General features: G+C 39.3%; 1 protein-coding gene across 1 annotated transcript; it reads left to right on the forward strand.

Annotated features, from left to right (window-relative positions):
- The first annotated feature begins 6,681 nt into the window (after positions 1–6,681).
- COX20 (cytochrome c oxidase assembly factor COX20) lies at positions 6,682–13,126 on the forward strand. Its single transcript, XM_067729528.1, is given in 5 exon segments — positions 6,682–6,945; positions 6,947–7,061; positions 12,101–12,215; positions 12,326–12,389; positions 12,849–13,126. Coding segments are annotated over 5 exon segments (546 nt in total). The 5' UTR covers positions 6,682–6,835; the 3' UTR covers positions 12,991–13,126.
- Positions 13,127–13,607: the final 481 nt, after the last annotated feature.

Below are 13,607 nucleotides of genomic sequence, written 5' to 3' on the forward strand. Positions count from 1 at the left end.
GAAGCCACCGCAATGATAAGTCCACGCACTGCAATGAAGAGTAGCCCCCACTCGCCACAACTAGAGAAGGCCCGCATGCGGCAACGAAGACCCAACGCAGCCATAAATAAATAAATAAATCTATTTTTTAAAAAAGAATTTAAAAAATCAAGGGCATGAAAATGTTCATTAAAAAAGAAAAGAAAATCCACCTTTTGGCAACCTCCGACGTAATCATGGATTCAAGGCAAGGATCATCAAAAAATGCTAAAACCATTAGGTGAATAGATTTTTGGTAACAGAATATTTGCATGGATTTTTAATTACAGAAAGGGAAGTGTATTTTTACAATGGCGAGTTCTGGCAGTCTCCATCTTAACAGAGGGACCAAAGTTAGCATCACTTATAGTGGGACAATATGTGCCTCCTGATACGATGCAATTTGAAATACAAAACAACAGGGAGCTCCCTGGTGGCCTAGTGGTTAGGATTCCGGGCTTTCACTGCCATGGCCAAAGTTCAATTCCTGGTCAGGGAATTGAGATCCTGCAAGTCATGAGGCCAAAAGAAAAAAAAAAGAAATATACAACAACATCTAGAAGTATTCTTGCAAAGAATGTTTAACCTGAATTTAATCAAGCTTCTAGACTAGCACATGTCATTAAAAATATAATGTGAGCTATATATGTAATATTAAAATTTTTAGTAGCCACATTTAAAAAGTAAAAACAACACCAAAACCCACAGGTGAAATTAATATAATAATATACTTTAGCCCAACACATCCAAAATATTAGTATTTCAACATGTAATCAATATTAAAAATATTAACATTTTACATTCTTTTCTGGTACAGAGTCTTCAAAATGCAGTGTGTATTTTTACACTTAAAGCACATTTCAGTTCAGATACTAAATTTTCATTGGAAATACTTGATCTGTATTTAGATTTCATAAAATTTACAGTTGAAGCAGTAGATCTGCATACCCAAGTTCTTCCAAACCTACTTAAAATTTTTCCACTAATGAAATTGAATGAGCTTTTAAATTTATTTTTTTTAATTAATTAATTTAGTTTTTGGCCACGTGGCATGTGGGATCCCAGTTCCCCGACCAGGGATCAAACCCATGCCCCCTGCATTGGAAGTGCAGAGTCTCAACCACTGGACTGCCAGGGAAGTCCCTGAGCTTTTAAATTTAAATTCAAATTAATTCAAATTAAATTTTAAAATCCAGTTCCTCAGTTGCATTTGCCACATTTCGGGTGCTCAATAACCACATGTGGCTAGTGGCTACCACATTGAACAGTGCAGCCCTAGACTAAACTTCTATTTTATAGAAAACAAAGGGGATAGACAAGTTAAATGACACCGAGACAATCCAGAACGTGGGACAGTCTACAAAATAACTGTCTCAGAATTTCTAAAAAGTCAATGGCATAAAAGAGATAAGATAGGGAGACAGTCCTAGACTAAGAGAGATTAAAGAGACATAATACCAAATGCAGTGTTGGATCCTTCTTTGAAAACAAAAATAAAAACAATGTACAACTGGGGAAGTTTCTTGAAAAATTGGGGAACTTTGAATATGTAGTACATTCTAGATGAATTATGAAATTGTTGCTAATTTTCTTAGGTGTGATAATGGCATTATGATTATATAGGAGATTGCTTTATTTCTAGGAGGAATAATAATTCTAGAAATGCAACTTTAACCAAATATCAAAGCTGTCAAAAAAAAAATGTTTAGGCATGATGATCTCAAAATATTTACCTTCTATGTAAACTTTTTCCAGGAAGCCACTGGAGGATGTACTCCTCTGAAATGAGGGAGTAAGCCAGGAAAGAGGAAGATGAGGAATTGAGGAAGCAGGTGAGTTGGCATAGGCATGAGGTGATGAGAAACCCCAGGATGATGTCTGGGAATCAGTCTTAGACAGCAACCATAACAGACTGGACCAAGAGGAGACAAGCTCCAGGAGAGATGTCTTTAAAAAAAAAAAATGACAGGCAGATCATACAATGTTTTTTACTATATTGTGGAGAGTTTTATGACTCTGTAGGAGAATTTTGAGAGAAAAATCAATGACGGGTGCATTCAGTGGTATATTGGTAAACCACCTGTTTGAAAAGGAAAAAAAAAAAAGAAAGAAGCACTGATTTGTAGCATTTGTTGACTTGGATGGCATAAATACTTCCACCATAGCCAAATTTAAGTTACCAGGATAAAGTCATTGAACACAGAGTTGGCAAGAGATGTCTACAGTTGGCTCTTTAGAGCTAGTAAGGGGGAAAAAAAGAGCATGTAATACTCATTTGTCCCAACAGCCAAATGTCCCATGAGCCGAATGAGTATTATATGCTAAAATTTAGATAATCTCTTATGGAAAAGGAAAAGAAAAGAAAAGGAAGGAAGGAAGAGTCAATAAGAGCTAGCTTTAACAAAATTTAGCAAACAAAGCAATTATTAACTCCAGGAAAAATTTTAAATTTTACAAGAAAAGAAATGAAATCATAGTACCCCACACGGCTCAGCTATGACCATTTACACTGCCATAATAATGTACATGCTGAATGGGTATTTAGTTTCTTAAAATGTGACACAACCATACTGAGAGGATGAGGGGAAGGGAAAGGAGTAGAAAAGAGATAAATTTTCATTATCAATAGATAATGCCTAAAATTGAAAAATTAAGAAATAGGAGAATGAGCATTTTACTTAGAAATATGAAAGTAAACTACCAGAAGAATGGGCCAAAAGAGATAAAAGTCATTGCCTGTGGGGTGCAGAACTTCAGAACGAAGAGAAGTGTGGTGGAAAACAGCTGGTTTTCTTTACAAGTCGTATAGTACCATTAGACTTAAACACATGCTCATGTGCACACCCGCATGGACACAGGACACACACGAATAGGAAAGAAGAGCAGGAAAATTCAGACTTCTGGTTACAGAGGGCTGATTGAACCCAATTTTTTATCACCCTTTCCTCCAAAACCTATCGAAATGAGAAAAGGAATATAAAAATAAAAATAAATTGATACTTCTGCTGGAAAGACAGGATAATGCACCAGCAGCAGACCAGGACAGTTAGGGACTTCTGAACGATACAGAGAAGATGCAATCAGACTGATTATTAAACACAATATTCCTGATTAAAACACAACCCCACACAAGCTTAAGAGAGAACCTCGAAAAGTGGGTTTGCCAGCACAGCCCCACCAAATCCCCAGAACGATACAACCATTTCACCCCTCACCATCCTGCTGCCTACAGATAACTATTAGCTTTCTAGTGTGGGATTACTGACACCAGACACTCTCTCCCAGATGAGAGGACGAAAGCAGGCACTCTGGGCCGTGTGCCAGGGGATTTACAGCCACCGTGAGAGAAGGAACTCTTAAAGAAGAGATTTTCTGGCCCCAACTCAACCCACTGTGCTAAACTACCCACTCATTCGGGGCATCTGCATCCAATACCAGACAAACAGGGAGTCTTGCAGCAGACAGCATGGTTGAAAAGCAAAGCACGATAGTAGAAATAAGACTGAACAGGCCATCACTGTCATCCTGGAAAGCCACTCCTTTAGTTCTTGCTATCAAGACCCCTGGGACTGTCCTGGATGTTGTCCTTTTAAAGACCTGACTCTTAAACTCTTTATCAGTTCATTGAGCTTCTCCACGTCTTCCCAATAAATTTCTTTCTTCTTTAAGCTAACTACAGTCAGTCTGTTGCTTGCAATGAAACAACTCTTACCATGCGAAAAGACAGCTGAATGGCAATTAATAAACTTAATTTATGTGATTATCATATAGTTATATATTTTATATATTTATAATGTATACAATATAGTACTATAATGAATAAGCTTAACAATGCTAATATAGAGAATGCATTCTTTTCAAAAGCATATGGAACATGTACAAAATGATCTCTTAGGTAGTACACACACACACACAAATAAAAAAATTCCCCAAGAGTAGAAATACATGGGCGACAGTGTAAAACAGAACACCTAAAAATTAATACCAAAAGCATATCCAAATTTATTTACTTGAAAAGAAAGAAAAGCTGAAATTATAGAAAATTTAGAAAAGAATGGTGATAGGAATATTACCTGTCAAAAATCTGTGACAACATATGATAAAATGATTCTCAGAGGAAATTTTACAGCCTTAAATACATTTGCTACAAATCAAGAAAGATGGAGAATATGTGAACTTAAGTAGTCGACTCAAAAAGATAGAAAAAAGACAACAAAATAGATACCACATTAATAGAAATAAATGTAAAATATAAAATGAAATAGAAAAAAATAGCCTTGGTCAATAATACCAAAAGTTGGTCTTTTAAGAAATAGGAAAAGAGATAATCAAAATTATTAATGAGAAAGCATATGACAATTATTTTCAAATATTTTTTTTATTATGGGAGTCAAGAAGCCCTTAAGGCCTCAGGAAGACACAAGATCAAAAGCCATAAAAGAAAACACTGACATATTGGACTCCATAAAAAAATATAATAAAACAAAATAGAAAGTTGTTTGTAAAATGAAAGACTCCATAAACAAAGTTAATAAGTAAGTAAAGTTTTAGGAAATTTTTAGGAAAAGAATGACTAATAAACATCTGAAAGAATGTTCAGCCATACTAGTAATCAGGAAAGTTTAAAAGCAATCAAGACACCATTTTTCACCCATCAGATACACAAAAATTTTTAAATATGATATTATGCAGTGTTAAAAATGTGAGGAAACAAGCATTCTCATACATTGTTATAATGGGGAATGTAAATTGGCAGTAGTTTTGGAAGGCCATTTAGCAGTATGTATTAAAATTTTTAATGCACATACCCCTTTGAATCAGGCCATTTCCAGAAATCTATCCTACAGAAATACTTGAACCTGTGCACAAAGATATATGCATAAAAATGCTCATTGAAGCATTTCTTGGACTAGTGAAAAAAAATGAAACTTTCTAGGTCAATCAGAAGGAAAATGATTAAAGGATTGCTGAGCAGCCATTAAAATGAATGAGTAAATCTTTAGATAATTACATGAAAATTTTTCCATAACATAGTGTTAAATGGTAAAAAGTAAATTGTTGAATGCAAATTACATACTATAGCCATTTAGATATGTGTCATATACAGACACACTCGTATGGGGGCAGGTATGGTATAAAGAGACTTTTACTTTTTAGCCTATATTCCAGCGTTGTTTTAATTAAAAAGAAGAGAAAAAAGAAAACAGTTTGGAAAACGTCGTATTAAACTGTTAGTTGTGTTTACTTTAAATAGGGGAGAAAAAAGGGGTTAAAGTGAAAAAGATTTTTACTTTTCACTCTATAAAATATGAAAATAAAAAATAATCAAACATGCCATTTTTGTGAAATTAAAAATTTTAATATAAAGAAATAATGTATGAAAATAGTTTTCAAAGACAAATGAAATGGACCCTAAGTTTACCCTAGCAATTTTTCAAAGTCACAATAAAAAATAAAGTAGGATGGCCCTGGTACTTTCCAGTTCTCCTTCCTTTACAACATGATTAGGAATTACTTCAAGAGAATTCCTCACTCCTTTATGGAATATTACTGCCTTAAATATTACCTTCCAGACCAAGAGTTCAAAGCACAGTTAGCGCAAGATTTCCAGGTAAGAAACCCAAACTGGCAGGATATCGTGGGCGGGGTGACATTTATTCTACTTCCTAATTAATATTAGAGCAGTATCTCCCCCAAAGTCACTTATTTTTTTTAAAAAAATCACACGTAGGTCGTAAATTGTGTTTTACTGGGTCTGTAGAAAGGTATTAAATGATCATGAAAGCATAAGGAATGAGAAAACACCTCACTGACAGCTGATAGCAAACAATCACCGCGAACCTTATCCAGCCCTTACTGTGTGCACAGCAGCATGACTCTGCACAATGACACACTCTAAAGCTTGAACATTTTCCCAGGAATATACTTTGAAATATAAAGGTACATAAACAAAGGAGGCATAATTATGGCTTTGACAGAGACATTTTCCTTACGGTGCATAGAAAAAAAGACGGGAAAAGGAATTGTATTGACTTAGAGGGCTGAGAAAGCGGTCAAGCCCTATCTCACACCAGACGACTGCTGTCTCCAACACGCAGATTTCACGCTAAGTCGCAGTCCTAGGGTGCAGTATACATGGAACACTACCTAACATTCAAAAACGCGTGTCGCAGGCCTTTTTTTACTTTACCCCGCCTGCCTTCCCCGCCTGCACGGCGGGCACAAACGTCCTAACGCGTCTTCACTGACAAGGTCCTCCCTCCATTTTGTCCCCAGTCTCCTTCAGGCAAACCGAGTGGCGCTATTTTCAAGCCCCTCCCTGACGAAACCAAAGCAGGGAGTAAGCGGTGTGAGCGCTGGACCACACTTTCGCTCGGGGCGAAACGGTGGCTGGCGCTGGGTGGAGCTGACGGGGTCGCCCAGGACTCGTCCCGGGCGGGAAGACAAAGGACACGAAGGGGACGCGGGCCGCAAGCCAGTACGGGCCGACTTCCGGGCCGTGGGCTTGCGGGGGTGGGGGCTCCCGTTCCCAGGACAAAGCGGCGGCGGCGCGCACGCCCCCTCCGCGCGGCCCCGGCCGCCCCGCCGCGCGCGCCCAGCGCCTACGCACGGGAGCGAGCGCGCGCGCGCGCGGACCACAGAAATGGCGGTTGGGGCGAGAGGAGGGGCGGGGGCGGGAAAAGGCGCAGCCTCGAAGTGCCAAGAGTCCGGGTGCGCGGTTGCTTCACGAGTCCTTCTCCTCCTCCCCTGGTCCAGGCCCTCGGGCTGCGGAGAGCCCCGATAGAGAAGACGTGATCCGTTCAACTGAACAAAGGAAATGGCGGCCACACCAAAGGCAGCCTGCTCGGCCAGTGCTGCCGCCGCGCAGACTGGGAAACGTTCCCTAAAATGGCGGACAGCGCGAACGCAGGCGCGGGCCGGGCTGGCCAGGGCGGGGCGGGGCGTCCGCTCACGGCGGCCAGCGGCGGCGACGGGGCGGGGTGGAGGCGCCGACTGTCCCCATGGCGGCTGCGCCGGAGGCCGGAGAGCCCGGAAAGGGGAAGGTAATCCGGGCTGCGGCGGGGTGCGGCGGGGCGCGCGGAGCACGGGCGGCACCTAAGGATGCGGCCTCTAGAGCTGGGAGACCCAGGCCGGGAGCACGTGTCATTAGCTTCTCTGCAATCGAACAGCTCCCCTCCTCCCACCCCCCGACATTTTTATCTTAATTGCCACGATTTAAGTGACCCAAACTGGGAGGATGAGGGGACCGGTACCGATAGCTTACTGCAGGTCACAAGACTGATCCCTTTGGAAAGAAAGTTTTGTTGACGGGGCCTCGTATTGTAATTTACCAGCAAAGAGGGATTAAAAGCTGAGGACAGGTGCCTTGTCTTTAAGGCTGTATACTTCACAACACTTAACAGGAATCGGTAAATGCTGGGGAATGAGAACTTGGTTATATTCGACTGAATTTATATCCAGAGCAGGAGGGTGATGAAAAGATTGCGATTTTTCCCCCGTTAACCTTGTTTTCACTCGACCACGTGGAGCATGCAGTATCATATGTAACCAATAGCTTCGCTGGCTGGCATTCAGGTCTTCCTGCTCTGCCTTTCTCGCTTCACCTTCCACAGTCGTCCTTGTGGGCTACCCTGTAAAATGCATAATTCCACCTCTCTGCTTAAAACCAGCCGTAGCTGCCCATTGATTTCAGGATAAATCCGAATTTCTCGGCCTGTGATAACAAAGCTCATCACCTAACTAACCCGTGTGACTCTTCTCATGCTTTCCTCTCCGGGTGTATTAAACAGGGTTATCTCTGGTCTCCCCTGAAGGGCTTCCCGACTCAAGAGACTGAGGTGCTTCTGCTCCTATCTCCCGGACACCTTGTACATTGCTGGATCATTACAACATTATACTGGAAGTTAATTTGTGTCTTAAGAGCAGGGAACCCGATTTTTATATCCTCAATGCAGAGTAAATAACAAGTGTTTTAAAAAGGTAATGGAAAAAGAAACAATTTTAAATAGTAAGCCATAGAGAGATTAACGTTGGCTCAATTAGATTCACAAATATTTAAGACCCACACTGTGTGCCACACTGCACCTATAGTTTTAGGCTATTGTCTACTCAGCTTGAAAATTTTGATCACTTATTCAGTGTTCTTGCTTCTCTGGGGAATTTTCCATCTAAATTTGGCCTAGATCATCAAATGGTTATGAATAAATGTTGGGTAAATTGTTTCCGTATTTGTTTTCAAAAAATTTTTTGTCAATTTATACATTGTTGGCGCCTTTTCTGTTTCTAACGTCTCACATACTATTTGGAATATGCTTACTTTAACAAAATGTACCCTTGTTTGAAACTTGCATATTTCAAGGGGCACCATAACTACAAACAAAATTGTAGACTGTTATGTGAGAACACTGGGATCTTGAATGGTGCTTTCATCCTTTTTGTATCTGGTTGTTCACCTTTGATAGAGACAACTGCTGTCATTTTAGGGTCATGAGGGTGGTTTAACCCATTGAGAATCCAGAAAAGAAATACATGAAAAATTTTTTTGATTAATAGTGTATTTGAAGCCAAAGAAAATGTTTCAAAAACAAATGATTATCTGTGCCACATGTGCTGAGATGTAAAGTATGATGGATTTTGCAAAACGACTGTCTTTTAGAAAACCTCAGTGGTGCTGTTTCCGTCGAGTACAGTTGGTAAATGTCTGGTTGAAGCAAGTTAAAGGGAGCGTAGGTTTGTAAGTGAAGAAGCACGCACAGGTAACTTGAGTTTTGCAGTGACAGGGAACAGAAAAATGGGATGGTGGCTTGGGGGGGAAGGGTGTCAAGAGAGGGGGATTTATTTTGTATGTTTCTAGACTGGAGATTATTAAAAGGAGGAAAAACAAGTAATGCAAATGAAAGATGGGATAACCACAGAAGCAGAGTCTTTTGAGAGCGGATAAAGTAATCAACTGCAAAGTGAGGACTAGTTTTAAATAGGAGTAGGGCCAGTTCCTCCTTTGAAACAAAAGGAAAGGCAGAATATGAGCACTGATGCAGATAAATTTAACAGTGGGAAATGAAGTAGCTCTGATTTGATGTGATCTGTTTCCTATAAATTATTAAACTGGCATTCTGGCTTAGAAATTTTTTGAGCTTCCCTTAATTCCATCAAGGTGTGTTGGTAAGGCTGCCTTTCTAAATCTAAGCTTAAAAACATTAGCTTACCAAAAAAAAAGTCTATAATTTTAGTTTACGTTTAAAGGCTTTGTTAATAGCAGGTGAACCTTAAATTTGCAGGTAACTAGGGAATAAAAGAGGAATGTTAAATGCCTTGAACATTACAAACATAACTTCAAAGTGACTTCAGGCTTAGACCCTTTATTTCCATTTCTGAGAATCAAAGTTCAGTGTACTCTCTAAGCTCAAGACTTCATTACAGTATTCCATACTTGCTTTTAAGTCATCAGCAGTCTAAACTCCAACTTTACCAGGAGGCTGAAAATTCCCTACTAGTGAAGGGGAAAAAGTCTTTGTACATCCTTACCCAGTTTTGATACAAACTGCATGCAGATCTACAGTTATGTACACAGTTCTATTACTCTCTATATGTGAACCTTAGTGTTTACTAAAAAACCAAAGGGTTAAATGCTGCAGTGGGAATGACAGGCTTTCAGGGTCAGACTGACTTCCACTTCTACTCTGCCAGCACTTATTAGCCTTCTACTTAAACCCTGAGCCTGTTGCAGAGAAAATGTCACAAAGAGGTTGTGAGAATTAAAAACAAGGGATATAAAGGGCCGGGCACTAATAGGTCCTTGGCACCTCTAAATTATGAGATTAATTCGACAAGCATTGGCTTCTCAACCTTGGCGCTGACATTGACCAAGGCAGTCTTGTATGTGATACATGCATTGCAGGACCTTTAGCAGTAGCATCCTTGGCCTCTAACCCATTGTTGGTTTTAGAAGGTACCCCTTAAAAAGGATATGTTTATCTTTCAAAATAAACTGGATTACTCCATTATCTGCAATTTCAAAATTTTACTTTTCTAAAATCTCTAAAGCAGTGTTTCTCCCAGTCTGCGGGGTGGGCGGTTTCCTAAACATCAATGCCCGGGGCCTATTGAGTCAGAATCTGAGGGTGGGATTTGAAAATCTCTAAAAAGCTCAGAAAGCTACCTACCTAGCTGATTTAAACAAATAGCACCATTTCAGATGTTCAGCAAGTTTATTTTACACACTTGGCAAAGAACTGGGGCTGATAATTTTATCCAAATGCCCCCCCCCCCCGCAAAGTTTGCAGATTCTGGTGTATCCTGGGGTCACACTAGGGCTCCATTTTGGAACGGAATCCAAATGAAAAAGCCCAGAAGCCTTGAAAGAAGTGCTGTCTTTGGCAGAGATGTGCAGTGTTTGGCATGCTGCGGCCAACACTTGATAGTTCCTTTCTTTCTCTCTGCTTAAATGTGAAAGCCATCTTAACATTCTACCCCGTGGTAGAAGCTGCTGGTCTCACTCGCTTCTAAGATCTGACATTAAACACCACCACCCCATCTCAGTCTATTTAGCATTCTTCCCCCAGGGCAATGGCCTAGCTGCAGAACTGATCACACCCTCCTTCCCCTCCGGGCCATAAATTCCACCTGGCTCTTGACCTGAGGGTGAGAAACAATCATCTTTTGCTAAATTAAATGAGAAGCCTAGAAGCAGAATTAAATCCCAACCTCTTTGTACATGAAGATTTGTACTAAAGAGCCTTTTAACATTCAAGTCTGCAACTTCAATGAGCACCTGCTGTGTTCATGAAGTAAACATGTTGGGGGGGGAGGGAACAGGCAGAGGCAAAAAAAAAAAAAAAGGAACATAATGATCCAAGAGTGTATAACTTTTGCTTTATTAGGAACCGAGTCACATTGTCTTTCCTGCAGAAGCCTGAGCCAAGGCAAACACAATACCTTCATGTTTCAACCTTTAATCTGACTTGCCCTTTACTGTCCTGTTCCCATTTCTTCCACTCTTTTTCCCTTACAGTATATTACCATCTAGGTATATCTATCTCATCCCAAAGAATGGACAAGTGGCTTCCTTTTTAAAAGCTACATTAACTGAAAACAGTAACTTACGTTTTCTTTTTTTTTTTATGAATAGGAGAATGCTGTAGCAAAACATAAGCGTGCCTTATAAAAAAAATTCTGTCCTGCCCTCCCAAAACCCCTAAGTACAGAGTGAGTGACAAGACATTCAAGTTGGAAAATGTTATGCTTAAAGTGGCAGTATTTTTTAATGAGGGAGAACAAATCCATAAATCCAATGAAGACTATATAAAGAATTTTAAAACCATTCATTTTAGCACTTGAAGGAACTTAAATTACCACCTAGCTGAACCCCTTCATTACAGATTGCAGGCCAGATAAAAAAATATGTCCTACAGGTTACAGAAGTTAGTGGCAGAGCTGAGAATAAAATCCAACCCTGTAGATTTCCAGCTTTTTTCATCACACCTAGGTATGGTTACCATGTACTATCAACAAAGAAATAGAATCAACGGCAACTTCATATCACAGGCAAGTCATATCACAGGCAAGAAACAGACGAGATTTGTCTCAACACAAAGTATTTATTCTTACAGACACAACTGATGTGTTGTTACTAGTTAACACAGAAAATCTGCAGTCCTCCTTAAAGGAATTTAAAACAGCAGTATACTAATATTATAAGCAACATGGTTAGGACAATTTCACTTTTCCCATCTATGCATCTCAGGTTATTAGAAGGAAATTATGCTGCTTTTAAATTTCAATGATAGCCAAATCCCCCAAATGATTTCATACAGATGTTTAAAGAGCTCATAAAATAATGTATGCCCTTACCTTATCTCCAAACCAGTTGATTAACAAATTATAGCATAACCATGGTACCATAATCTATTTAGGTTTAATTTACCCTACCTGCTTAGGACTTTCTGGTCAAATTCTCAGGGTTTCCATTTTAGATTCATATTACATACCAAAGCAGGATGATTAAAGATGGTTTTCGTCTTTGCCAAACCACCCTAAAATAAAATATTCTCTTGTCCAACCTAAGTTTTTTTATTTTTCGTAGCCCTTTAAGCTCCTAGGAATTTTAGATGTTGAAAACATCCCCTGTGCTCGGGATTCGACACTGTATGGCTCATTAGGATCTGTTGTGGCTGGCCTCGGACACTTTTTGTTAACTAGTGAGTATCTGCTTTTCTCTATGCATAAAAAACATGTTTCTCTGAAGTTTTTTTCCTAGAGGAAGTATTATAACATGCAGTGTATTAGTGTTTATGCTTCCTTTTGACAGGTAGAATTAGAAGATCATGTGACGTTGGAATAGGAGGATTTATCTTGGTGACTTTAGGATGCTGGTATGTGTGCTAAGTATTCAAGAAGATCCACGATTCTAATAGGTTTATCTAGTTCCAAAGGACATGCTCTACTCAGAGCAATCTCCCACTAAGATTCCCCACCCTCACGGAAATTTATCTTACAAAATGATACTGCCGGACTGCCTTTAATCTTTTAAATATGTATATATGCACACACATCTTGTGTCATTTGTCAAATGAACAGATGAATGCATGGCATTAGGCACTGCATTAATGCCATGTCAGGGTTTATACTTCGTTTAGGAAGGCCTCAACCTTTTATCTTATCCTAATGCTCATTTCAATCCCTACCTATGGCATAACATCTGAAAATGCTACCTTAAGAATGTGTTCACAACCACTGACAGTCATCTGTAAGCATTTAAAAATTTTGATTATAAATTTCAAATTAGTTTCTACAGGTATGTTATATCAATTTATTCATGTTCTCCTTACTAGGTTCCATTGTAGGTATAATTATGCAAAGCTAAGAATCCAGGAAAGACGTGCCAGAGAAGGAATTAAAAACAAGATTTTATATGAAAGTACCCACCTTGATCCTGAAAGAAAACCAACCAACAGCAGCAGCAGCAGCAATTGAGCAGTCTTGAGCACAGAAAACCCAGATACAACTCACTTCGGTGTGAACCAAGCCGAGATCAACTATAGAAAGCATTTTATATACCACAAGGCTTTCAACCAAGTAAATAAAGTATGTGTAAGTTGTTGTCATTTTACATGTGTATGTACAAACTTATTCTGCCCCTGTATCTACTGTCAGTATAGCACATAGTGGACTCATACTTAAAATAAACCTCGTGTTTATCATGCTTAGAAAAGTGTTTCCTTATGGTAAGCAGTGAGTACACCTGACGTTTCAAGAAATAAAATCTCAGTTCAATGTTAAAACTTGCCTTAAAAACAAAAATCACAACTGTATTACTGTACCCTGTTAAAAATGAGGGGATACTTTCTGATTTCTAAAGCCAGTGATGTTATATCAGACTTAAAACTAATGGGCCGTCACTCTGCAATTTTTATTTTAAAAATGTACCCATTGCTTGACCCTATTCTTCCACTTCAACAGGTGAGTCATCTCTCAGAAAGGAAAAGTGGTTTTTAGCTGCTCTAAATATTTTTGGGATGTATGCAGGGTTTTTATTTTTAAGTAGAACTTAAATATGTACATGGCACACGTAAAAATATTTTCAGAAACTT

This window comes from Pseudorca crassidens, chromosome 2, assembly GCF_039906515.1.
Source record: "Pseudorca crassidens isolate mPseCra1 chromosome 2, mPseCra1.hap1, whole genome shotgun sequence".
Classification (NCBI taxonomy): domain Eukaryota; kingdom Metazoa; phylum Chordata; class Mammalia; order Artiodactyla; family Delphinidae; genus Pseudorca; species Pseudorca crassidens.